This window comes from Sardina pilchardus, chromosome 16, assembly GCF_963854185.1.
Source record: "Sardina pilchardus chromosome 16, fSarPil1.1, whole genome shotgun sequence".
In the NCBI taxonomy this organism is placed as follows: Eukaryota; Metazoa; Chordata; class Actinopteri; order Clupeiformes; family Clupeidae; genus Sardina; species Sardina pilchardus.
This window is the reverse complement of record NC_085009.1, coordinates 14,642,221-14,669,507: the sequence shown is the minus strand read 5'-3', so window position 1 is coordinate 14,669,507 and position 27,287 is coordinate 14,642,221. Positions and strand designations below refer to the sequence as shown.

At 41.7% G+C, this 27,287-nt stretch overlaps 2 protein-coding genes across 5 annotated transcripts; one reads left to right on the top strand and one right to left on the bottom strand.

The window, feature by feature from the left end:
• The first annotated feature begins 78 nt into the window (after window positions 1-78).
• LOC134059442 (solute carrier family 2, facilitated glucose transporter member 4-like) lies at window positions 79-20,513 on the top strand. 2 transcript variants are annotated; one of them, XM_062515840.1, is made up of 11 exons: window positions 79-399; window positions 2,494-2,589; window positions 7,977-8,137; window positions 9,931-10,055; window positions 10,522-10,637; window positions 10,801-10,963; window positions 15,764-15,951; window positions 17,131-17,235; window positions 18,065-18,166; window positions 18,578-18,781; window positions 19,083-20,513. In XM_062515840.1, exons 1-11 carry the CDS (start codon window positions 367-369, stop codon window positions 19,320-19,322), a joined length of 1,533 nt encoding a protein of 510 aa, XP_062371824.1. In that variant the 5' UTR covers window positions 79-366; the 3' UTR covers window positions 19,323-20,513. The 2 variants fall into 2 exon arrangements, with proteins under 2 accessions (XP_062371824.1, XP_062371825.1); XM_062515841.1 differs by lacking the exon at window positions 2,494-2,589.
• Window positions 20,514-20,758: 245 nt separating this feature from the next.
• LOC134059445 (Y-box-binding protein 2-A-like) lies at window positions 20,759-26,296 on the bottom strand. Of its 3 annotated transcripts, XM_062515844.1 has the most exons (10): window positions 26,098-26,296; window positions 24,827-24,890; window positions 24,497-24,530; window positions 24,300-24,404; window positions 23,958-24,203; window positions 23,663-23,748; window positions 23,050-23,233; window positions 22,573-22,707; window positions 22,059-22,136; window positions 20,759-21,514 (listed from the first exon to the last, which is right to left on the bottom strand). In XM_062515844.1, the coding sequence occupies exons 1-9, from the start codon at window positions 26,204-26,206 to the stop codon at window positions 22,098-22,100; spliced, it is 1,002 nt and encodes a 333-aa protein (XP_062371828.1). In that variant the 5' UTR covers window positions 26,207-26,296; the 3' UTR covers window positions 20,759-21,514; window positions 22,059-22,097. The 3 variants fall into 3 exon arrangements, with proteins under 3 accessions (XP_062371828.1, XP_062371827.1, XP_062371829.1); XM_062515843.1 differs by having other exon boundaries at window positions 20,759-22,136; XM_062515845.1 differs by having other exon boundaries at window positions 20,759-22,136; window positions 24,315-24,404; window positions 26,098-26,292.
• Between the last annotated feature and the right edge of the window lie 991 nt (window positions 26,297-27,287).

The window sequence follows — 27,287 nt, the reverse complement described above, 5'->3', positions numbered from 1 at the left end:
TCCCTTCTCTCTTCCTGCTTTAAAAAAAACTCCCCCAGGAGGTGTGTGAGCGTGTGCGCCGATGTCATTCTATCTGACCAGAACAGACGCTGCTGCTTCGAAGTAGTGAGTGGAGTGAGAGGGGACGAGAAGAGAGAAAACGCGCGCATACAATAATTGGATTTGACAGTCCCTCTTCTTGTATCTGGGAGTTTAACCTTCACTGGACATCGGTATTTCTGCAAAGTTATTTCAGTAGGGCCTGTTCTTTTTTCTGCCATTTCATTTCTCTGAAGTCTATGCGCAAGTGATCTGAAGGGGGAGCGACTATCCGACAGGGCGAGACGCAGGTACTGGAGTGAATCCGCGTCGCGCGCTGTCAAAGTCATGCCGGCTGGATTTCAGCAACTGGGAGGGGAGGTAAGATGTCTGTGAAACTTTTCACACATATATTGGACCCTCTAAATGTTGAATGAACTTACTCTCGAGTAGGGCTGCAGTTGCACTGTGAGTTAGTGTAATATTTCCGAGCAGAAGTTAGTAGCCTATGTGTTTCTCATCTCACTATGAGAAGTGGTGACACTCCTCACGACGTTTCATCGGCGATATCAGGTGGGTATTTGGCACCTCACCAGCGCTTTGAACAGACGCAGGACCTCGACTCAGGGGGATGAAAAGATGCTACAGGCTTTACTGTCATTCAGAAACGCGGAGACGAATAAATTACAAATTTAGCTATCCAGTACGCCCTGCCCACATTGGTAACCTAACAGCTAATGAATAGAATAGAACATAAATAAAACTGCATTTAGTAAATACCAAAGCAAGGTCACATGTTAACACCAGGAATCGTCATCCCATATTTAAGAAAGGAGGACCCTTATTTGTTGCCATGGTGGATGACCTTGACAGAGTAGTAGTCAGCAGGGCACATCAACGCTGAATGTGGGTTTCTGGGTCAGGGAACTTTAAATTCCTGTCACTCACATTAAACACTAGGACATGAACTGTAGTGCCAGAAGGTAGGCCTGTGTTAAATCCTTATGTGGCGAAAACAAATATGATGAATCTGTATCTATCTCGCCACTGCCACTAAAGAGTTTTCTTTCTCTCCTTCATTCTTACTTGAATCCTTACTTTATTTTATCTCACCTTTTCTCTTTTGTCTGCTTTTGTTTTGCCTTATGATTACAAAACATAGCCAATCTGGCAAGGCTCCACTGCAAGGTCATTTCACCAAAACTCAGGGCTCTGTATACTCAAATGCCAATTCTGCCATGAAATAGACTCAATTCATTTAGAAAATATTTTCCTGTAGGGGACCTTACAACATTAAGATTCATGAGTACACCTCATGAATCTTTCACCACGTTGTAAACATTGTATTTGCTGCGCGCCATATACACCTCATACAAACAAAATACTGTACAATGTGGAAAGTATATTGTGCTTAATGCAACTACATGGATGCATTAAGAAAACACCTTACTGCAGCTCACAGGTGCTAACTAATTGCATTTAACAATACTGTATAAATAATACATTGCAACAATTGCCATAATCAAAGACACTTCCATATTAACCTAGGCAGACAGCTGATCAGCTATTGGCTACATAGGCCTATACAAGTAGGTATATAGTTTAATAGTACTCCATTCTTCCTACTTTTTAGTTTAACTGCATGAAATAGTTCTCTACTCTACTTGTCCTTGTAGCAGCAGTACATGTTCAGAGGGAGTGTTGTATGCATGTGGTAGTGTTCTGTGGACATAGGTCAGTTAACGGCAGGCCCTGGGGCGCTAACAGCTCAGAACTGTTGTCCCCAACACAGCATGCAATGGATATAAACAGTAAAGACTCAGGGTCTGTCTCCAAGCAACCATCAGTCAGAGAAAAGACAGGTGTGTGGGTGTGTGCGAAAGACTCAAAAGTTCATTCACTCGGCATATGATGAATTGCTAAGTCCTTCGTATGTCAAATGGATTTTTACTCATTAGCCTCAGAGATATATTTAGTGTGTGTGTGTGTGTGTGTGTGTGTGTGTGTGTGTGTGTGTGTGTGTGTGTGTGTGTGTGTGTGCTTGCTTGTATTGTAATGTGTGTCATGCATGCATGGTCTTTGTCTAGACCACAACTTTGGACTGAAGTGAACATTCTGTATTTGAAAGGGTATATGTGTGAGTAATCGTATAGTCACAGTGCACTGTACACGTGTAATCCTAAATAACAGACTAGTATGAATGACATTTGTTTTTGAGTGTCAGATTGTCCTCAAGGACTATATGTTATAGATCAAGGGTCAGTGAGGTATTTTTGGCCTGGATCCATGTCCCCCCAACATATCCAGTACCCTCTGAAACAGTAGTGAGATGCCTATTGATGTGCCTATTGAGCTTATAATGATGCGTGTGTGTGTGTGTGTGTGTGTGTGTGTGCGCACGTGCGTGCTGTGTGTGTGCTTGTGTGTACATGTGTGTGTGTGTGTGTGTGTGTGTGTGTCCGTTTTTCTCCCAAGAGAATTACTGGAACCCTCGCCCTCTCTGTGTTCACGGCTGTCTTAGGGTCTTTTGAATTCGGGTATAACATCGGGGTCATCAACGCTCCTCAACAGGTAGGCTACATAATCCAGTTCTCTTTTGTGTGTTGTTTCAATGTTCCATTTGCCACATCATGTATATTTAAATGTATATGGATGCTTTGGATAAAAGTGTCTGATAAATGTTATGTAAATGTATTTTACATTTAATTCAAAGTGTCCTTATCAATTAAATTGACTTGCTTGTAGAGATGTACATCAACAAATTAAGTCAGTGCATTAAGTCAAGTCTGACAGGGGAGCTACACCAGACGCGTAACCGAAGCGTTCCGTTCGCGACGCGTAAAATCCATTTTAGAAGAAGGGTCTATTTTTTTCTAATGTACGCGCCACTGTTGCGTCTGGTGTAGCTACTTCCATTGACTACAGTGATAATTAGCTGCTGCGACCGGCTGCAACATACACATCGCGAACGGAACGCTTCAGTTACGCGTCTGGTGTAGCTCCCCTGTGACTCTAAACATATTGCAACTCTGCAAGCGGCCTTTTATGCATGGTTGCCGTTTTGACCTTAAGTGGTGATTGTTAGTTTACAATTGGAATTCTGCCAACTACCCTCTTCTTATGACCAAGTAGAGAAGTTAGCCTCAGGCTTATACTTCAGACTGTTAGTAGTGACAGTGCATTACTGGGAAGACTCTCATACTGCTCTTGTGGTTCGTTTGGTGAACATTGCCAAGGTGTGACTGAGGCACAAACTAAGATCTAATTTTAGAGTTGCAGCTGTCCAGATTCAGACTGTTTGACTGTTCCAAGACCCATGGCAAATTTGGCTGCCTTAACAAAGCACAGTGTCTTCACTTCACCAAAACTTGGAATTTGGAAGAGCAGAATAAAGATGTGACATCTTCGCCAGAGCATTCTTTACTGTGACTGTTAATGCATTGTTGTGGCCGCCAAAGGAAGAGTTGTATACTGTCAGGTGAAACCCTGATTTACCAAAAACGCTGCTCTTAAGAAAGCTGGTCAACTAAGATATTCAGCTTATATCAGTCAAAACGACTTTGACTTTTGACCTTTGACAAGGGTACGAGAACCAGTATCTATGTGACATTCTTTCACACCCAAAGTACTTAAACACATGAAGTTGAAAGGAATGGAAGAAAATGTCAAAGTTCAAGGTGAGTTGGATGTTGGTTTATGTTGGAATGTTACCGACACTCTCACTGCAGTATAAGACAATGGGGTCTTTTGTATTCATATGAAATAGAAGAAATCAGCCAGTGAAGAACAGTTATCTCACCACAGCATATCCACATGGCAGTAATATTTTAAAGGACACTTTGAGGTGATTATGTGGGGGTGAAGCAGAGTGAGTCTGTACAATGAGAAAAAGAAATGTAGTAAAGGAAAGGATGGAGGCTGTTGAAAGGGAGTGTAAGATCAGTGAGTAATATCAGCATGACGAGGTGCATGGGGATGTAACGTTGGACATTCGGAAACTCATGGGGGCCAAAAATACTCCGCCTCACGCTTTTGACCCCCCATTCCTTTCCCGTCACTCACACACACACACACACGGCACATGCACAAAGACAAGAAGAAGCTCAGGTGTCTACAGCTGAGGGTTGTAATAGGAGGAAGCCACCCCCCTAGTGTCATAGGAAAATGGGCTATATCAGGGGACCCTCAGAATGGAGCAGGCTTGGGACTCACATGGAGACAGATGAACACATACACGCACGTGCACACACATACACACACACACGTGGTGCTGCACAGGTCGTTTTACACAGACAAATCCACAGTAGCAAGCATGGATTGACACTACGGTGTGTGGCAGAAATGCAAGTGTTAAGTTAAGGTAAAAAAAAAACTGTTAAGGGTGCCTTTAACCCAAACCGCTGTTAGGCTTATGTCAGTTTGAACTGTAAAACATGCAGCCATGTTTAAATTCTGCACACTGCACATTTATTATATGTTATAATATAATATTCAGTATTCATTTTTGAATTCTTAGCTGGAATGATGTTTTTCCTTATCCTATTTTTAAAGCAGGCCTACCTATACGGGGATGTTATTGTAATTAAATGTAATTACTGGAGACATACAAAGATACATATACTCCCTCAAATAGTTGCACAAAATGTAGTTATTTGTGTTAGTGAGACTATTTATGTATAGGCCTACTGTGTGTGTGTGTGTGTGTGTGTGTGTGTGTGTGTGTGTGTGTGTGTGTGTGTGTGTGTGTGTGTGTATAAATAGACAGTACACTCTCACTTGTAGCCTACATGTCGATGATATAGATGCATACATACAGAATAGCACATGGTTCCTACTGGGAGGTCTCAGATCTGGGATAGTACATGGCTAGCCTGACGAGCCAGATCCACATCAAGATGTAGGGTCTGGACACTCACCGTAGACAGGGCTCAATCGGAGGGGTGGGATAAACGGTTGTCTTTCAAATTCCCTCCCCGCAATAGGATAACCCTATACGAATCATCTTCTTGTTTTCAAGTAGCAGGATGCGTAACCTTCCCTCTCCACGCAATAGGATAACGCTAAACGAATCATCTTCTTGTTTTCAAATAACAGGATTCGTTACCGTCGCAACTTCTGGTCGCATGTCAGTCACCATTATGTTAAGCCCACCCACCGACTCTATACACGCTGTGATTGGCCCGCTGGTTTTTCGAGTTCTCAGCTCCTTGGCTCTATGGATCGTGCCTAGACTGCCCCGCCAGCCAAATTACATTTGCTGCCGCTAGGGGCGTCTAGATTTCTAGTACATGGCACGATGTGCCTTTCAAATACCTAAGAATATTAACAGATCTATATCACTATATATCTATATCACTTTCATACTTGCATAGTCACTAGCATCTGAAAGGTATGTTTCTTGTCCTCATGGAAAGTAATTGGGGCTCGCCGTAGGCTACATGAATTCCTTTTTTTATGCTACTGTATGTTGACCTCAGTATATTTCAGAGGCATGTTACTACACTACATTCACAACATGTATTTGACAGCTTGAGTTTAAGATTAAGATTAGTCCGTGAGCCAGAGGGGTTGGTCGTTACCGAAAAAGTGGCAAAGGCTACCATACCTTTTCTGAAAGCCTGGGATCTCAGCTTTTCAATGATGTATGATGGCCATCTGACAAAAGTAGCTGTTTTGAGTTATGATGCATAATGTAAACTAAGGTTGAAGAAATAATGCGTATAAATCAAGCAGAACACTGAAATATTTTATTTTGTTATGTTTGGTATCATTTTAAAGGGGAGACTCTGAGCTTTCATTTAAATCCTTTTGTGAACATTTTGGATAAGTACAGCCAACCCTGGAGCTCTTCAAACCTTTAATCACAAACATTTTCCTGCCATTTCCCTGCCATCTTTTGTCTTTTAATCCTGTGGCACCTGGGAGCATCAGAGAAACAAAATTCAAACACTGAAATACTGGCATATGGATTCAGAAAATGTATCATTTACCCATATTATCTGATTTGGAGGGGATGATTTTCCGTCTTATATCAGACATGGCGTTTTTTCAAAGACATAAACAGTAGTGTACTATTACCCTTAAGGTTAATTTGTTGATATGTCGAGTTGAAAGTCTGAGGTAAATATATTTGAAATAATAATTATTGATACAGATCATTTTGAAAAAGTTGTTATACAGTGCAACACACTGACATGAGGAGTGACACAGTCCCTCTTGCATGAGCAGGACAGAAACTCAAGTACTGCTTGTGGACCAATGGAGACATTGAACCAGTCTATGGAGAGCTGTAAGTCACCATCTTGGTCCAGTCTAGACCACCCATGCTCAACTGGGGAAGGAACTTCAGGGTTGTTCTCGAGGCATCTTCTCCAGATAGCACCTTGATAGTTAGCTCTGAGACCGTGCTTCCTGAGAGAATCCGAGCATGGAGTTAACTGCCAGGATTCTACGCCTTTCTTTGCACAAAAATAGTGCATACTTCATTTCATTGATGTTGGTGATTCTGGACTTGGAGCTGTACATTTGACATGTGAACTCCTTTAAGGCTGCATACAACTCAGGTGACATTGCCCAGTCTGCCCCAACCTTCTGAAAGGTCTCACAGAAGTTTTCATTCTTCTGAAAATGTTTTAGGGCTGACACTTTACCATGGCCTGCAAATGCACTTACAGTATCGCAGCCTGTGTATACGTGTATTTTCTTGCCTGAGAACAAGGCATTCATTTTTTTATGTAGGCTAAATTCAAAGAAAGTGGGGACCTGATATAAATGATATTTAGTGGATATGTATTAAGGACCTTTTTAACTATCTAAAAATGCTGAGAATGCTGAATAACAACTTTTTCAAAATTATCTGTATCAATAATTATTATCTAAAATATATTTACCTCAGACTTTCAACTCGACTTATCAACAAATTAGCCAAGGGTAATAGTACACTACTGTTTATGTCTTTGAAAAAACGCCATCTCTGATACAAGACTGTAAATCACCCCCTCCAAATCAGATAATATAAATGATACATTTCCTGAATCCTTAGGGTCATGCCAGTATTTCAGTGTTTGGATTTTGTTTCTCTGATGCTCCCAGGTGCCACAGGATTAAAAGACAAAAAATGGTAGGGAAATGTGTGTGATTAAAGGTTTGAAGAGCTCCAGGGTTGGCTGTACTTATCCAAAATGTTCACAAAAGGATTTAAATGAAAGCTCAGAGTCTCCCCTTTAAAATGATACCAAACATAACAAAATAAAATATTCCAGTGTTCTGCTTGATTTATACACATTATTTCTTTAACCTTAGTTTACATTATGTGTCATAACTCAAAACAGCTACTCTTGTCAGATGGCCATCATACATCATTGAAAAGCTGAGATTCCAGGCTTTCAGAAAAGTTATGGTAGCCTTTGCCACCTTTTCGGTAACGGTTTCCATAATTTGAGGCCCTGGCTCACGGTCTAGATGACGATTTGGCTCAATAGATAATGTAATAATATTTGTTTTGTTCTTATGATGTTTTACAAAAAAAGCTACTAGATGTCTGTTTGACAACTTCAACAAATGGTGATTTCCCCCCTCTAAATGTGTCACTTGATTGAATTTCAATAGATCTCTGAAGTTTGCCTACAAAAAAGCTACCATCTTTGCCCATATATAAGGAGCTCCTGTATCTTGAGACTTTTCCTAGATGGGAAAATAACATGGAGATTTTGATGAAATCTTTGAATGAAATTCTTCTCTCAGGAAACATTAGAAAGCATGACTTTGAACCCCAAGCATGCAGTTAACAAGAATTGTTGAATTGCTTTGTTCCCCTCGTTTTTGCCCTCCACTCTCAACATTCTACCATTCCCCTCTCACTACTTGTCCTCCTTGACATTTTCTGTACTCCCCTACTCTCTTCTATCTCTCTCTTCTCTCTCTCTCTCTCTCTCTCTCTCTCCCTCTCTCTCTCTCAGATCATTGAACAAGACTACAATGCCACGTGGATACACAGGTACTCAGAGCCCATCCCCCATGGCACCCTCACGTCCCTCTGGGCTATCTCCGTGGCCATCTTCTCCATCGGAGGCATGATCTCCTCCTTCTGTGTGGGAGTCATCTCCGAGTGGCTCGGAAGGTATACAACTTACTGTTCATACTGTGTGTGTGTGTGTGTGTGTGTGTATGTGTGTGTCTGTGTGTATATCTGAAAGAGAGATATGAAGGGAGGCCGAGTATATGTGTATGTTAGTTAGTGCATACAGTGTGTGTGTGTGTGTGTGTGTGTGTGTGTGTGTGCGTGCGTGCGTGCGTGCGTGCGTGCGTGCGTGCGTGCGTGCGTGTGTGTGTGTGTGGGTGGGTGGGTGTGTGTGTGTGTGTGTGTGCACGCGCACGCGTGCGCATGTGTGCACTCATTCGCGTAAGCATGCATTTATAGGAACATTCAAAAGACAGTTCTAGAATCATAAAAAGGAAGCGTGCATGCTACCTCCTAAGGGTGCCTGATTGGGTCACACAGAACACTTCATGGCTCCTGACCTGGCCAGCACGTACGCCTTTCCTTTAGGGGTGTCCCTGTAATGCAGTCCCATAAGGTCTACTCTGGAGTACATGCCAGTGCGTGCCACATCGCGCCCCACTTTCTTCTTCCTGCTGTAACCCGAACCTGCATGTATAACAGACTGGACCCCATCCCAGAACACTGAATGATTGAAAGGAGATCCCGCTGGCGATGGAGGGATAGAGATGGATAGACAGATAGAGATAGAGAGAGAAAGTGAGGGAGAGGAGTGAGGGAGGGAGGGGGGTAAAGAGCAGAGTCATCTAACTGTGAATGTGCAGGGTAGTGTTAGGACAAGATCAAGGTCGCAACAGCTGTGTAGGTATTAGTGGGAGCTTAAGGTTCCCTGTGCTGTGGTGTGCTCCACATAGCACTCAAATTTAGACTGGGATTCTGGAATGTTGCGTAACTGTAGGTGTACAGCTACCTGTCACTCACTCCTCACTGAGTGGTCCACCTGAGCTGTCAATCAAACTATCATATGATGTAATTCTCCCCATTATAAAATATGGTGGTGTATCGTAATTAGGTCAATTAGACTAAAGCACCTTTAAAGCACAGGATGCGAAGAAGGACAACCATAGGAACCAGTGTTTGGTATAATTAGTTACAAAGTGTTTCTATAATTTCACTACTTTTCTGTGTAAGGAAGAAAATGAACACATTACAGCTCAATTTTCAGTAACTACATTACAGTATCTGTTTCATTTGATCATCCTTTCCTGTGTTATCCACAGCTTGTGATATACTTTTCTTTCTTTTGTGCTGTTCATTATTGGAACTTAACTCATAATTAACTAATATAGTTTAATCTAACTAATACTAGTTTACTTATTAACATTACTTTTCTCACTGGAACACTGATAAGAACCCACTGAAACAGTATTCTGCAGTGTTATGTTAGGAAAAGTTTTGTTTTTTGGTCGTCAGTTGTAAAAATCATTGTCCAGACGAACCATTACCCATACCATGGTTTTCCAAATAAAGATTTTCTCATATTCTATAAATACATACTTGTCACCTAAGTAAAAAGATATTTATAGAGCCACTGATGAAAGCTTTTGGCAGTCTGCACAGTGAGCGCCTGTTTCAAATGCCTTGCTTCTAGCGGTGGCTGCCATGTAAACTTCATAACCCCTGAAGTGGGGTAAGTGACTGACTGAATCCATTTTTATGATGGCACATGCTTGCCACCTAGTGGTTGAATAATGTACCTGATTATCAAGCAATTTGACTCCGTTCTCATGTCTAATTTTGTAATTTTGTCAGGATTTCAGGATCTATTTTAATCCAAAATATAGGTATATTTTACTACAAATCTGTTTCTATTAGCTGTCAAGTTCTTCAAAACTCTCTTGTTTCATTTACAGGAGGAAAGCAATGCTCATCAACAATCTCTTTGCATTCATTGGTGGAGGCTTGATGGCGATGTCCAAGCTCTGCCGGTCATTTGAGATGATGATTTTGGGCAGATTCATCATCGGGGCATACTGTGGTGAGAGATGGCTTGACTTCTGGCTTCATGCTACCGTAATTTCCCGACTATTAGCCGTGGCTTATACATTGCTTTTGCAAAAGTTAATACACGAGAACAGTTAATATGGTATCAATATGGTTTTGTTTCTTTTAACTTGCATAAAACACTGTCCTGCGGCTTATACACAATGCGGCTTATATATGCAGGAAATTACTGTACTTACTTTTGTAAAAAATATATTGTATATGTTGTGTCTTGTGATTGTTTTGTTACTGTCTGCATTACCATTTCATTTGTGAATTGAGCTTGGGTGTCTTGAAACGCACGTTTATTATTGTTATTATCTTGACTGTGGAGGAGTTTATTGGAGCTTGTTTTATAGTTCATTATGGTTTCAAGTCCTTTGTGCTTGGCACTCAATAATTGTTCAAATAAATTGAAATATATGCCGTTTGAATGTGTTCAAATTGATCTTGTCTGTCAGGACTGGCATCTGGGCTGGTGCCTATGTATGTGGGAGAAATAGCACCAACTTCCCTAAGAGGGGCCTTGGGCACACTGCATCAGATGGCTATTGTCACTGGGATTCTTATTGCCCAGGTACAAATCTCTCTCTCTCTCTCTCTCTCTCTCTCTGTGCATGCTATTACAAACATGATGAAAAAATCCTTATGTTGCCATCATTAATGGTATTTATAGTGATTGTATACAGCGTTCATCCTGAAATCACTCTCTCTCCTTTTCCCTCTCTCTCTGTCTGTAGATACTGGGGTTGGAGTCTATATTTGGTACAGAGGAGCTCTGGCCTGTGCTGCTGGGTGTGACAGTACTGCCGACAGTCCTACAGATGGCGCTGTTGCCATTCTGCCCGGAGAGTCCACGCTTCCTCTACATTGTGCGCAGCCAGGAGCACCACGCCAAAAGCAGTGAGTGTTCTGCCAAGGACTCGACAGTTTGACACCTTAACTGCAGACATTTCCGTCAGCAACTGCCTTTATAACAAGTTTAAGCACTGGTGCAGAAGATATTTCAGACACAAGTGTCCTAACCCTGTTTGAATGTGTGTATGAGAATAAAAAGTAATTGTAAAAGTAACTGAAAAGTAAAAACTATAGAAATGCAATTCCAAGTAATTACCAGAGCATGGAAATGCTTAATATGCATTGTTAAATATCATATATGTAGTTAAAACAGACTATGCAAAGATAGCAACTATGGTGGAAGTAGGGTAATTGAGATGGTTGTTAGGTAGTAATTGAATTATGCATGAAGGCTGATGGACAAATTAGTGGATGTTCATAGGCAGATAGTTTAATGGGTGTTGATAGGCTAGAGATTTATTAAATGTTGATAGACAGGTAGATTAATGGATGGATGACAAGTGCAGTGTATGGAGAGAAAGTTGGATGGAAGATAACTTGTATCAATATTATACATTACATTAGGTTAATTGAGATGGTTGCTAGGGTGTTTATAGGGTAAATATGGGGGTTGCTATGCTATATAAAGTGGTTGCTATGCTGGTTGCTAGGGTAATCATGTTGGTTCCTATGGCGGTTGCGAGGTTAACATTATATTAGTAGTAACTAGATTGTTGCTAGGGTAATTGAGATGGTTGCTAGGGTAGATGTTGTTAGGGTAGACATTGTGGTTGCCATGCCAAATAAAGTGGTTGCTTTGGTGGTTGCTAGTGGTAATGATGTTGGTTGCTAGGTTGACATTATGGAAATGGTTGCTAGGCTGTTGCTAGGGCAATTGAGGTGGTTACTAGGGTATTGCTAGGATACATATGGTGGTTGCTATGCCAAATAAGTGGTTGCTGTGCTGGTCGCCAATAGCCTGAGTGTTCCCATCCTGCCTTGCGCGATGATTTCATTCACGCTGCTAAGGCAGTCTGGAAACTAACATCCACATTTTTCCTGATGTTGGCGACCAATCACAGAACAGGGGAGAAAGCAAGACCATGATGACCTATGCACAGACGCATTTGATAGACATCCGTGGTGCCCAATGAACGGATCTGGACATTTTTTCAAATATGAGAAAATTAACGTCTGGTTGCCAGACCACGTCTCATTTGAGAAGTGGTAGGCGCTAGCCAGGCTAGGTTGCCAAATCATATTAGTCGCAATGGAAGTTGCTAGGTGGGAATTGGAAAAGGATAGCAATGGATGTTTGATTGACAGATAGTTTAATGGATGTTGATATACATTGAGTTTAGTGGATGGTGATACAGTTTAACAGATGTTGATAGGCAGATAGTTTATTGGATGTTGACAGACATAGCTTAAAGCATATGATGCAACAGTTTACAGTTTTTTATGATTGTTTACACACTGAATAATTTTTTTTCACACAATTAGCAAAATTTTACTCCAAGGAGCAAAACACCTCCACAGATTTGCACAACATTACACACAATGTCTGCTTCACCCTTTTTGCAAAACATTACACACAGTGATTTGTAAAACTCTACACACATTTCTACACCTTAGACACAGATAAGGATTGTGAGGTTACTTCCTTGTCATTACAAAGCCCCGGATTGCCAATGACTACACTAATGAACGAATTGGATAATCACATCCACCAGGTGTGTAAGCACACATGTGCAAAATTGAAAACGCAGCACTCAGGTGTGCTATACAGTCTTGTTGCTTTTGCAGTTGCTCTTCAGAGTCAAAGTGTATGTACTTTATGCATAGTTTTTGTTTGTCTACAGATTTTATTTGTTCAATTGATTTCATTGTTGGTTGATTACTGTAACTGATTATGGTTAGAAATACTGTAAGTATCGAAAGAAATACTTGAAATATTCAGTCTACAGCAGTCTTCAGTGTTGTACAGTGCAAGTGCAAGTTTATAGACCTATTTATGTACCCTTTCCCTATGTCCAACTAATCATGAAGAATGTTGTGGGTTTGTCACTATTTTTTGGACATCTAAATGATCCCTTACATAACAATAGCTGCGTTTCCATTACCCATTAAATTGCGCAAATTAAGAGTTGCGAAAAGAAATGTGCTTAATGGAAACACACACATTTCGAAAAAACTCACATGTTTCGATAAAAAGTTTTTGCGCTCGGGTGAGGTGGTATTTCGAGCGTATCGAAATTTGTATATTTCGCAAAACTGCAATGGAAACACTTTTTTCGCATCTGACGAGTCACGTGATCCAACAACCGGATGTTAGGAGGAACGAAACCGACGAAGAAGACTGCCGACAGGAAGTGGCACCGGGAGAATAATGTAAAAAATATTTTTTTTTTTCATTAAAAGTGGCTCGTGTCATTCTAAAATGTTGAATCCACAGCTGTGAACTTGCCGACAACACTTTCTCAAAAACGCTGCATAGGCTAGGCTATGCAACCGCTCAACTAGTTTTGTTTACCCATAGCAACAACGTTGCTATGCTTTGCTGGTTTAACGTGATGAGAACGGTGCTGAAAGAAATCTAGAATCTAGATTCTAGTTTTAGAAACTAATCAACTGGGCTGATCTACGAAATATTCCACTGACATGGCTGTGACATGATTTAAGCATAGGCCTACTACAACAAACTCCTGTGAAAAATGTCATTTTTAATTTTATGTTTCTGCCCCACCAAAACGTAGGCCTCCTCCGCTGATGGCTTATAGCCTATTGACTGATAATCAGCGTGCCGTGGTGGCAATTTGAATGCATTTAGTGTAGGCTAAATCCCTATGGCTAAATCTGGGTAATGTTGATAACCACCATGTCTCCTAATGACTTACAGCACGCGAGAATACACGAGATTTTAATTTAGTTAGCCGAATGTAATGGAAACACCGCAATTGCGAAAATTGTGATATTCGACATTAAGACAATATCGACAAAGTTTTTGCGCATATTTGTAATGGAAACGCAGCTACTGTCTGGGCAAAAATCTAGCACATGCTATTTCCTAATTTTTCTTTTTACAAATGTGTTTTGCATTTATCACTGCAGTGTGAAACTGGCTGCAATAGTGTCTGATCATTGACGACTGTGTTTGTTAAATGACAACTAATAGCATTTTTACAAATATGTGTATATGTTTTGACTGAAGTGTGTATGTTTTGACTGAAGTGTGTTTGTTTTGACTGAAGTGTTTCATTTTGCAAAGAATCTAGGAATTATGCAAACTGAGTGTGGCGTTTGGATACCTGTGCTTAAATTTTGTTAAAAAGAACTCGGTTTGAAAAATTGTGTGTAAGCAATTGAAAAAAACTGTTTATTATATCATAATGGCAGTACAGTATAGGGGAAAATAAGCTTGTTTTTCCTGAATATCTCAAAAATTCCGAAGTTTACAAAAATGGAAAATACATTGCTCACCAGTCCTTTAGAAGACCTATGCTACAGTTTGTTTCCACGTTAAATGGTTCAAGATGAATTAAACTAAAAAAAAAAACTAGTCAGCGGAATAATAAGTATAAGAAGCCTAGTGATAACAGTACAGTGCAGTTTCATGCACTGTAATAAACTGAAAAGCAAATCTTTCAGTTGAACAAATCGCTCTGTTCAGGTTTCATCGCACTTCAGCAGAGAGTGAATTAGATAGTATAGTAGCCTACATGTGAACAGGCTATTAGAAAGCTATGGCATGATTGCTTGCTAGATGCTTTTAAAGTTACACATCTCTATGTAATTATGTACGTATGTGTATATTTTACATTGTATTCAGTCAGATAGTTACAGTAATACTCATATTCTTAAAGCCGAGAGCAGTCAAATGAAACATTTGTCACACATACACACACACACACACACACACACATGCACACACACACACACACACACACACACACACACACACACACACACACACACACACACACCTGATCTACTCACATCTGGTGCAGGTCTGAGGAGGTCAAGTTAAATATTTGCGCATTATTGATGTTTGTCTTTAGTATTTAGGCCCCTTCACTTCAGCAACTAGATCACTAGTGGAACATTGCGGACCACAACATTTCCCAGTTTTGTTTTTTAAATGCATAGACCTATTTGTGTGCATTTTTCCTATGTCGAACTAATCATGAAGAATGTCGTGGGTTTGTCACTATTGGACATCTAAATTATCCCTTACATAACAATGTCTGTGTAAAAATCTAGCACATGCTATTTCCTAAAATTAGCTTTTTTTTACAAATTTGTTTTGCATTTATCCCTGCAGTGTGAAACTGGCTGCAATAGTGTCTGATCATTGAGGACTGTGTTTGTTAAATTTCAACTAATATGTGTATATGTTTTGACTGAAGTGTGTATGTTTTGACTGAAATGTGTATGTTTTAACTGAAGTGTGTCATTTTTCAAACAATCTAGGAATTATGCAAACTGAGTGTGGCGTTTGGATAGCTGTGCTTATATTTTGCTAAAAACAACCCGGCTTTCAAAATTGTGTGTAAACAATTGAAAAAAACTGTAACCAGGTTTGTCTGTCTATGTTGCTGAATGCATGTCAGTCTACTCTCTGCATAACACACACACACACACAGACACAGACACAGACACAGACACAGACACAGACACAGACACACACAGACACACACACACACACACACACACACACACACAGACACAGACACACACACAGACACACACACACACACACACACACACACACACACACACACACACACACACACACACACACACACACACACACATATAGACATATAAAGATTTCCACACCTGATCTACTCACATCTGTTCGTGCAGGTCTGCGGAGGTTAACGGGGCGGTTGGAGGTGGCCGAGGACCTGGCGGAGATGAAGGAGGAGAAGAGGAGGATGGACATGGAGAGGAAGGTGTCCATCCTGGAGCTGTTCCGCGCGCCACTCTACCGCCAGCCAATCCTCATCGCCATCATGCTCCAGCTGTCCCAGCAGCTCTCCGGCGTCAACGCTGTGAGTTCAAGGGTCACGAAAGGTCACCCTGGCCTGGGGTCACAGTGACATAGGACTCATCTCATTATTTACACGTGCACATTTTATGTCATAAAGGGTCAGCCATGGTACAGCATTGCATGCTACTTATCAGCTCACTTCTCAGTGATTGACCAATGCTCAGTGGTCAGTATTGCTGATGTCAGATAAAATGCCTATATTTTACATGAGACTGCAGATTTATTGCTGCTGTTGGAGAGATTGGGAAATATACGGATGTGATATTGCATACATTTTTATATGTGGTGAATAATAACTCTGAACTGACCTTGAGTGTGCACGTGTTTTGGGGGGCAGGGTGAAGCGCTCATCTCAAGAGCCTCTAAATATTATCAACGTAGCCAAATTTCTAGTTTGTCAGTAACTTTCCCTTGAGGAATGTTGAGGAGGAGACAGAATTGAGTCACTACGAAATTTGCAGTCTCATGTGAAACATATACATTTTATCTGACATCACCAGGACATTTTACAGTGCAAAGACCCCCAGACAAGTAATGGGAAATGTGTAGGCTTGAGAGAATACACTCTTGAAGACCTCTAACACAGCTCAACAAGATCATGACTTATGACTTGCAAATGCTGATAAAGAAAAAAAACCCTTCCCTGTTATGTTAGTCCCTCTGGATAAAGATCTATGCCAAATAAGTAAAGTAAATTCTAGAGATAAAATAAACCAATGACACTTTTATTTACAGTTTGTGTAAGAGCACACAGAGAATGCAATACCTTGGAATAACAACAACAACAACAACAACACATAATAATAATAATAATTAATTGATCAAATCCCTACACTATATATTGATAGAAAGTCAAAATGTGAAAAAAAAGCACAGATGAACTTATCTTGTACAATCTTACGTTCTAGTTGCTTGACTTAGTGAGGGTATATGTTACTAATATAATCTCCTCAGTTCTCATCAGTGCTAAAAAGCACAAATCGGTTGGAGTAGATTTGAATAAATAAATAAAATGTACTATTATTATTATTATGATTATTTATTATTATTATTATTATTATTGTTGTTGTTGTTGTTATTGTTATTATTATTATCGTTATTATTATTATTATTATTATTATTATTATTATTATTATCATATCTGAAATGGTGAGTAATCTCTGTGATGAACCTTCTCTAGATCTTCTACTACTCAACCAGCATCTTCCAGAAGGCTGGAGTGGAGAGCCCTGTGTACGCCACCATAGGGGCTGGAGTTGTGAACTGCGCCTTCACTGTGGTGTCGGTAAGCCCTGGGCGCAAACACAAAAAAAAGCCCCATTACTTTTTAACATGTTTATCTGAGAGCAAATAAGATTAGATAACACAGAGTGCTGTGCCCTGTCCTTTTTCTCCTTGCCCGATAACATCTGCTCCGAGCGGGGCGCAAATGTGTTTAGCAGGTCACTGTGTTTCTGTGTCAGTGTTTGGGTGTTTCATTTGTACAGTGGTGTGGGGAGGGTCGGGGTGTTTCAGTTTTGGAATGGCAGTGTGCAATATTTTCCTATTTCAGGAAGGAAAATTAAAAGTCTCTTCAGGACATATGTAGTATGATTATTACCGTAATTTCCCGACTATTAGCCGCGGCTTATACATTGATTTTGCAAAAATTCTTCCGATATGAGGTTAATACAGGGGGGCTTGATATGGTTTTGTTTCTTTTAACTTGCATAAAACACTGTCCTGTGGCTTATTAACAATGTGACTTATATGCAGGAAATTACTGTAATTCACTGTTATATATTACTATACAATATTATACAACCCTTACATTCACAGATAACATATCTACTATGGAGGTATACTATGTATCTGAGCAAAGGTAGTGGGAATAGGTGTTACACAGAAGTACAATTGCATGTAACATACAAGGGTTACTCTGATCACCCAGATGTCGTGACCACAATGATAACCATAATCTATATGACTTTACCGTCACTACTCTTCTGAGGGACTTGATGAGCTGGATTATGGCCATCGATAACTGCAGGAGAGTAGATTAACTCTTGATATTAAGTGGCTTGTTTGATTTTTTATCTGACTTGTTCATCACTCTGCTCTCATCCAATCAACAGCTCTTCTTAGTGGAGAGGATGGGCCGGCGGACGTTGCACATGCTCGGACTCGCTGGAATGTGCCTGTGTGCGCTTGTTATGACGATAGCCCTCGCCCTATTGGTCAGTCCCCGCACAGTCCCTGAGGATGTTGGTTTTAGATGACATCCCACTCATAGACAGTAAAAAAAGCTCCTATCTGAGTCCCCGCATATCTCTCCTTTCAACTATCTCCTGTTTCTCCTTTCCCAAGTGTTCTTTTGGTTGCCCAGATGAGCTGAAGCTTTCTGCTCTCAGTTTTAGTATTTACTGTACTGACTTTAGTAATTCTCCAAGACCCTATCACTTCTGGCTAGATCCCTATACAACTATTATATCTCTTTCCACCTCAGTTTATGCCTGGGTCTTTATTCGTTCTTTATTCAATAATACTGTTTCCATACCATTTGTTTCTTGAAATTGTCCTTTTTTTCCCCTTATCTTCACTTCTTCATCTCTTGACTTTTCTCTTCTCTTCCTTCTGCTGCCTGGCAGGAGAGCGTGCCGTCGATGAGCTACTTCTGCATGCTGGCCATCTTTGGCTTTGTGGCGTTCTTTGAGGTGGGCCCGGGCCCCATCCCCTGGTTCTTTGTGGCCGAGCTCTTCTCACAGGGCCCCCGGCCGGCAGCCATGGCCGTGGCCGGCTTCTCCAACTGGACAGCCAACTTCATCATTGGCATGTTCTTCCCATACGTTGCTGTAAGTGAATTGACACCATTGTGAGGTGAATTGAGAGCTATTTGGAGCCATTGTACTGGGGTCTTGCACTTTACTGCCTATCTTATTTACAGTAGATGTGGATTATGATATAGATGAAGACAGTATTACACAGTGATTTTGGTTGTTTTAGTTTGATCAAATGCTTTGTTTAATCACCATATTAAGGCTATTAATAACAATGATGTTGGTAACTTACATGCACACAATGGTCTTCCCCTCCTCTTCCTTTCTTCTCCTCCTTCTGTTCCTAACTTTCATCTCTCTCTTTCTCTCTCTGCAGCACCTCCTCGGTCCCTATGTGTTCCTCCTGTTTGCGTTGCTCCTCCTCTTCTTCCTCATTTTCACTTTCTTCCGAGTGCCGGAGACGCGGGGCAAGACGTTCGACCAGATCTCGGCCTGCTTCCACGGCCATGGTCCCACCATGATGGACATGGACATGGACATGGACATGGGCAGGGACAAGCCGAGCACAGAACTGGACTACCTGGGAGGGGATTTGGATGACGACGACGGCAACTGACGACATGATGACAGAAAGACTGGAAGAGACGGACAGAGGGGTCGTGGTTGGAGAAAAAAAAAAAACATCTGGTATACTTTGGAGGCATGGAGCCGGGACTTGTACAGTTATAGCAAACATATACCCATAGATATACAAGGCTTTAACCAATGGTTATGGATGTGGTTGTGGGTACAGAGTGAGTGTGTGTTCATATGTATTTTAAGTATGAGTGGAAATTATACAGATGGGGTGACGAGGATTCTTGCACTTTATTGACAGACTTCTGAGACCTCTGCAGAGGGCAATAATGACTGAACGAAACAAAACAACACTAAATCATTACTATGGAGCATTACTATGGTGATGTGTAACAGTTTGAATCAACTTATAGCGTTATTATAGGGATATGTGGTTCCAGTTTTCAGGAACAGTTGTGGTGTATCAAAGTCAAACTGGCCTTGGAACACTGACAACTTGCAACTAAGTCCAAATGTGCCTTTTTAATGATCTAGTGAGTTTTTATACTGAGCAAGAGAGCGTACCACTGCACCTCTTACATAAAGTTCCCGTAGGATTATCCCAAATTCCTTTTCCCAACAAGACAGTGGCCAAGCATTCACTAGTCACAAGCTTCCATACATCTCAAGAAAAGGTTTATGTAGTTAAACTTGCAGTTGTGATTTTTTGCTAGCACAATTGACATATATACAGTATATACCTAAAATGAGGTAAGACTGGAAACTGAAATGTTAGCGCAGTCAAGGCATGAGACACACATTTTGGGTGTTTTCCCAGTTTTGCACAGCTGACATTTTTTTTCTGTATAGAAAATGCATTTTTACAGTGCTGAAGTGTACATAGCTTGATAATTCAATGGTTATCATGAACAAGGGTCTTCAAATTTCCACAGACTTCCCCCACTCCATTATATTTGTACGTTTAAGTATCTTAGAGTTCCTGTTTCAATAAGACAAAGGAAAGACGTCACCATGAAACTTAAGTGTTGGTTTATTTGTTACAGAGGAGTGATATGGAACAATATGGAGTGCTTGTAATCAACAGGGTGTTTGTGATGCAGGTTTGACTGAATATTCTTTTTTTAACTTAGTGAACTGTAAAGGATGAAAAACATAATTTCTATTCATGTTTGTCCATTTCTGCTGTGTTACTTCGGTGTGTGTTTCATATAAAGTTGATGTGTTGAAGAAACTACTTTGTCCCATTATATACCCAATATAAAAAAAGAACAAACATCATGGGGTCATTGTACAAAATGGAAATTGCTTAAATGGCTGGTTTTACAGTACTACTACTTTACAATAAATCAGTCAGTAACCCATCAGATAACGGACACAAATAACACATTGGCTCTACCAACTGTTCTCATTAAACATCTCTGGTCCTCCATAATATAAAACAATAATATCCTTACAAATAAGACAGCATCCTCAGGGTTATTGGTTTTGCACAAGTATTTATTATTTACTAGACATTTTAGTAAACTGACAATTGCACATAATCCCCTCCAAAGAAAAGGGCTTAGAAAAATAAGATATCGGAGGACCGAAAATAAGGAAAGAAAGAAAAAACATAAAACAATCAACCAGCTAGGGTATGATTAGAACAAAGGGACAGGGGGCAGAATACATTAGCTTTTCCTAACGGGGGGGGAAAGGTGATGGCCAACTCAGTGAGCAAACCAGCACCCGAAACACACTCATGTCACTTTTCCACCCCCTTGTTGATGAACTTAAACAGCAAAAACAGGGCTGGTTCTCTTCTCAAAAGCCTGCATGCCCCCAACTGATTAGCTTAAACGAGTTGGTTAAATGCGTGGGGGCGTTATAATTCACGGGGGCATCCGAGCAGGGCTCAACTTGGTGCAGTTTCTATTTTTATTTTAAATTTCCTCCTTTTCTTTTTGCTTTCTAAATCACACTTTTTACACTCCAAACAACATCTCTGAGTTATCTCCTTTCCACGGCTCCAGGAAAGGGAGCGATGATGAGGGTGGGGGGGGGGGGACGATGATTAAGGTGGGGAGGGTTCAACACAAGGTATGGAGAGATGTTAATGTGTGCGCAGGAGGGGAGCATTGCGTGTGCAGTGACAGATGTAGGTGTAGGTGTAAGGCGTGTGTGGGTAGGTGTGTAGGGGGGGGTTATGACAGGAAAGGTGAGGTTCAACTCTCATTTCACGCACCATGGAACCTAAGAGACAAGAGGTAAACAGAGATGTACACAGACAGACAAACAAACACACAAAAGAGGAAATGTTGGGGGAGGAGAGAGGGGAAGGTTTTGACATTAGAGCCCAATACGAGCAGGACACCAATAGGCTAAAAGTAATTAAATGAAATCTCCAACCTGCCACAACAAGAGCCAAATTCCAAAAATCAGGGGACCTCACTGCGTTTGGACATTCAATTTGGCAAGCAAATTACACACCTGCAATCACAGGTGAGTCTTAAAACGGACGCTGCGATTTTCGTCAAATTGAACCTCATTTGCACCACTCATTCGAATTTTTGGAACCGCTGGAAATTGCTGAGGCACAAATCATTCAACGCTCACGTGTGCCGGACGATACTCTACTCCCACAAGTGGGCAAACCACTCACAAAACAGCCTTCAGTGTAACTCCTTATTTTGGTGCAAGGGCGCTTGCAGCTGCTAAAGAACAGAAAGGGTGCAAAAACAGTGCTCCACCCTTCAGCCCCTCAAATAGTTACGCCGTTTGAACACCAGGCCCCCACCTCTTTCCGGGGTCATGTGATGCGGTCCGCTCAAAAGCGTCACTCCGAGGGGGCAGCAGCAGCTGTGGTGGCAGGTGTCTGCGGAGAAGCAACGCTCATGAGTGACCATTACTGCACAGTGTCAGTGGGCTACTAGGTTATGTGGTGTCAAGTCCTTTACATCTAAAACTAGTCCCAATAGTTCAGTAATACTGGACAGGCACAGACAGGATGGTGCTTTGAATTCTGTAGGAAACAACAAGTGCAGGGGAGACTGGGTTTGCATCCTAAACTAGAACAATTACATCCCAATCCAAGACCAAATAAAATATAATTTAGTTGGAAACGTCATTTTACATTGTGTGCCAAAGGAACAGACATACCTTCCTGATTACGACTGAAAACAAATTATTGCCACAACAATTAAATGTATAGACTCACTTCATAAACTATGAAAATGTGATCAAAAGTGTAATGGATTATAATTGGGCTTCACTGATCTCATGAAGGTCAAGTAAAAGAGATGCCACCTCACCTCTCCTGATTTGGGGGATGATTTGGGGGAGGTCTTTGACGAGGCTTTGGGGGAGGACCTGCCCTCAGGGACCTTGGATGCTGGAACAGGCGACCCTGGCTCTTCCTTGGGCTTATCATCCTGCATGGAGTCATCCTGCATGGAGGCAAAGCAGTAATCAGGTTCACCCTTTACCGTAATGATCCAGTGGAGTTTACCTTTATGTTTACAATGAGTTTTTAAGTGAATATCGCAATTTTGGCAAAGTCAAAAAAGCACAATACCATTTTCCTTAACAAGAGAAATTTGGATTACAACAGCTAGTTCAGATGTCGGAGGAAAATTCTCAATGATACTGTATCCATACCAACAAAGCACACACACTATGAACACAGCTGGACCAAATTTCAGCAGAGGAGACTAGTATCCATAGTGCTTTCTATCTCGCATTCAGAAAAAAAGAATAATATTGAACCATAGCAAATGCTCAGAGCCTACTTTGGAAGTGGTGGATTCGGAATTCCTTTGTCGGCGGCGGCTGAACTGTTTGCGGGGTCTCTGGCCTTGTCCTTGCTCCCCATTGGCTTGAGGCTCTTTTGGGGTCTCCTTCGGGGCCTCCGTTTGGCCATCTGCTGGGGCCTGGGCCGGCTGCTCACCTTGGGGTGGGCGAGGGCGGAATGGTCTGGAGAGGAGAGGTGAAGAAGCACGATGGCATCACATGGGATGGTGAAAGGCAAAGCAGATAAGTGGGTACAACACAGGGTTGACAAATCAAAATGGTACAGCAGAGAGAGTAATTGAGAGAGAGATGGATGAAAAAGTCTGAGCCACGTTTACGATAAAAAAAAATAAAAAAACCACACACTTACAAAAAGTTTACCGAAAACCCTCTGCCAGACAAATAGCACAAATGAACATGGGTTCAAGAATGTGTTGCATGGTGGACCTAACTCCGATCTATACCCATTAATTGTTACTCTGGAGTACATGCCAGGTTTAGAAAAAATACTCGGTCGTGATCAATATCATCACCGATCAGGCCGATCTTTTATCTGCATCCTTGGTATTCTCTCTTGTCTGAACACTGAATCAGGACCTTGTGTGTACGAACCTGCGGTATGGTGGCCTGAACCGTCGAGGTCGCGGCCTCTGCTCTCCACCCTCCACTGCCCCGTTCTTCTGCTCCACTCCATCCCCCTGCCAGAGAAATCACCACTTCAGAACAGGACGAGCGGTTCACACCACAACAGCATCATTTCAATACACAGTTTCAGAATGGCTCTGTTTTCAGCGTCTATTTTAGGTTGCAAAATAAATAAAAAATAAGATAAAAATTCATACAGGAAAATATTTTTACAGTTAAATTCTTCCTAAAAAAAAAAAAAAAAAAAAAAAGTGTTCCTCACTTCTGCCGTCTGGCTGTCCGTACGTCTGCGAGGGCGTCTGCGCCGAGGGACGCCCTGAGGTGCCCCGTTCTCAGCGGTCCCCTCACCCTCGGACGTGGGCCCGGCGGAGCTCTCTCCGGACTTGTCTCCGCCAGGGCGCGTTCCGCGGGGGTAGAAGCGCCGACGGAAACGGCGTTTGTTCGGGGCGTAGCGACTGCCTTTGACCGGTACACCCCCAGGGCCAGTCACGTTAGCTGCCTCGGAGCCCTGGGTTAAACGACACGAGCACAGATGTCATAGCTGAAGAGGGAACTCTTGAAGGTTTGTGCTAGCTAGCCAGATGGGCCTGAATAGACCACATACATGGGAGGACGCTACCTTGGCTGCCTCAACAACATCAAACTCCACAATCTCGCCGTCTCCCACACTGCGAAGGAATTTCCTAGGGTTGTTTTTCTTGATGGCCGTCTGAAAAGGTTCACATTTAATCACATTCTAACGATTCATGCCATGACCACTGACAAAATGATCAAAAACAAGCCTAATTCTGTTATTTTTACCTGATGGACAAATACATCTTCTTTGGTGTCATTTCTGAAAAAGGAGGACATTCAAAGCCATGTGTGACTGGTTTTGATAGGAAAAAGCAAAGGGACATACAAGTATCTGAGAATATGCCTGATCAAGCAGCTGAACAAAAAATTACATTCAGCCATTAGATGATTTCAGGAAGGGCTACAAATGTGTTGCACAACTGTCACTTTTCTCCAACCTGTTCTGTTAACATTAAATGCACAGAGGCTCTAACATAAAGCAGTGTTGGAGGTATTGGCAGAACAGACCGTAGAAGAGCAATATTGACAACCCTCGCACTTGAAGCCTTCACTTACCTGTTGATGAAGCCATAGCCATTGCGTACGTTGAACCACTTAACTGTGCCTTGCACTAGAGTGGCTGAAAGAAAAGTAAAGCTCGTATAAGGTTCATCAAATGAGCAACGGCCTGTAGCTTATCAATGCGACTTTTATTGAATGCATTGCAACGACACGGAGTTATTTGAACAACGACAGGCCCGTACGTAAATAATTAACCATAAACTTTGAGACTGCACCTCTAACCTAGGTCAAGTAGGACACATTGTACACCAGCGTTGTTGGATTAAAATTCCTGAACTGTAGTTAGTGCTAGTAGGAAAACGGCAATTTCTCCATTTGCCGCAATAGTGGACCACAAACATAGCAAGAAGGATAAAGATTATTTACGCCTAAAAAAAAAAAAAGAAAAACCCAAACGCAGACACACACAAAAAAAAAAATGCAAAAGGATTTCTGGACCAGGTCGTGTGAGAATGTATATTTTGCATCAAGCCAAATGACAAACTAAGTCACATTTCGATTAAGTTAAAGGACTTTGATTATTGCGCTACGTCCTGATTAAATAACCTTCACCTGTAGGGCTCTCCAAAGCCCTCCTACTTCGAACACATGATAAGCAAACAGGAAACTGCTGCCATATGTAGGGCATGCTAGACATGTGGACCTATTGCTTTTAGTAGGCTACACGATTACCTGCAATACCACTAAACGAGTAAATTTCAGTCAGGCAACCAAATAAATGTGGCTCACGGTCAGGTGTCACATTTAACATTTCCCGAACATCAGTCAGATGTGGACATAAATACTAAGTAATGCCCCATACAAATAAACATGTGGAACTACCGGTCCTGCTTAAAAAACACGTTTGATGAAATCTGAGTAGCTCTATGATTAGCCAAATGGGAATGAAATCGAAGGATTTTTCTTATTAGGCCTGTGCTCTGCTGTTGCACTTCAAAACGAACATGGAACACGTGAAATGACGGTGGTTCATTAAACAGAAAGTAGGCTATTTACTCACTAAAATGTCAGAGCTAACTCCTATGGATTTTTTGTTTTTAAAGCCACGAATTGAGGAATAGGCCTTATGCTTTAATGAATCATAACACCATTTATTCTAAATATTTACTGAGTCATACTCTAGGCTCATGCGCTGTCCAGGTTCCAATTTCATCCAAGTCATCCCTCAGAACATAGGCTACATGAATGCCTACATTATCGACGTAATCTTTCACACTTTTCAATAGCGTTCATACCAATCACAGCTAAAGTTTGTGTCCCCCTACCTATCACTTTCCTCTCAGGTTGTGGCTCTTCCTCCACCTCCACCTCCACCTCCACCGGTACCGGTGCCGGTGCCGACGGCACGGCGCCTTGCGCTTCTGCGTCGGTCATTTTCTCTCAAGGGTTTGACTTTTTCAAGATGCCTCCCCCTGCCTACCACACTTCCAACTTCACCCTGGCCGGCCGCCACCTCAAACTTTTTATCTCAATTCCCTCACGGGAATGACTGCGCCAGCCTCGTTCTCATTGGCTTCCGAGTGACCAATCCGATAGCCCCATTGGTTCAACAGGTGCACGCGAGTCTCGCGCGAAAAATTAGTGGAAGCGGTGGTGCGGACGGCGAACAGCGATCACCTCGGTGCCATAAGGTGGTCTACTGTCTGCGACACAGCTTCACTTTCTAGATAGTTTGTTGATATTTGAGCTCCGCAGCCAATCAAATTAAACCACTGCCTTCAGTGCTGCAGAAGCACCATGTTGATTGGCTGCATTATCTACGGCTCGGTCCGTGCCATTATCTTTTTATTATTGAAAAAGACTTTGTAGCCTTAGAATGAAGTTTTGTTTAGCCTATGTAAGGAGGAACTAAGTGTAGGCTATCTGAAAAAAAGTGTATGGGGTCAGAATAGTGAACGCTAATGTTAAAGCACAGTTGTATAGAAGGCAATGACTGAATGTTCCTCTGGAAGCTTTTAATGTTCATTAGAAGCCATATAGGCCTATCCCATCATTGAATTTGACCTTTTAATTTAAATAGCAACAACAAAAACGACAAAAGCCCAACATCTTTAACGAGTCTTGGGGTTCCTACGTGTTTGTCTCATGCCGCATGACCGCACCTGTCACCCAGCTGCTGATATTTCGGCTCGTGCAGCCACCAGTGATAAATTAGACGCACACCGCTGGCCCGTGGCCAAATCAGTCAGTACCAACAACCTCACCATGTCCTGGACCCTGCCCAGTGGGGTGAAGAAGGCCATCCCCTCAGTCTCGGGCCCCCGTTATGCCTCCCAGCCTCGCCCTAGCCCTCCACTCATAGGTCACCGGATTCGAGTTTCATGCGTCTAAATTTAACAGAGCCGTCCCACAAACCAGTTCTTCGGGGCCAACCACCAGGCCACGCCATGCCCATGTCCATAATGTAACCTAGAATAAAGAATAATTAACAAAATGTATGTATTTACATCATTTC

What these genes read in the sequence shown, in the direction of transcription:
- LOC134059442 (XM_062515840.1), top strand. Translation starts at nt 367, where the DNA reads ATGCCGGCTGGATTTCAGCAACTGGGAGGGGAG. An exon ending in CTGGGATTCTTATTGCCCAG is followed by an intron (nt 10,638 to 10,800) that starts GTACAAATCTCT and finishes CTCTGTCTGTAG; the next exon opens with ATACTGGGGTTGGAGTCTAT. An exon ending in GGAGCACCACGCCAAAAGCA is followed by an intron (nt 10,964 to 15,763) that starts GTGAGTGTTCTG and finishes CTGTTCGTGCAG; the next exon opens with GTCTGCGGAGGTTAACGGGG.
- LOC134059445 (XM_062515843.1), bottom strand. Translation starts at nt 26,206, where the DNA reads ATGACCGACGCAGAAGCGCAAGGCGCCGTGCCGTCGGCACCGGCACCG. An exon ending in CCAAGGTAGCGTCCTCCCAT is followed by an intron (nt 24,204 to 24,299) that starts GTATGTGGTCTA and finishes CGTTTAACCCAG; the next exon opens with GGCTCCGAGGCAGCTAACGT. An exon ending in CGGACAGCCAGACGGCAGAA is followed by an intron (nt 23,749 to 23,957) that starts GTGAGGAACACT and finishes TTTCTCTGGCAG; the next exon opens with GGGGATGGAGTGGAGCAGAA.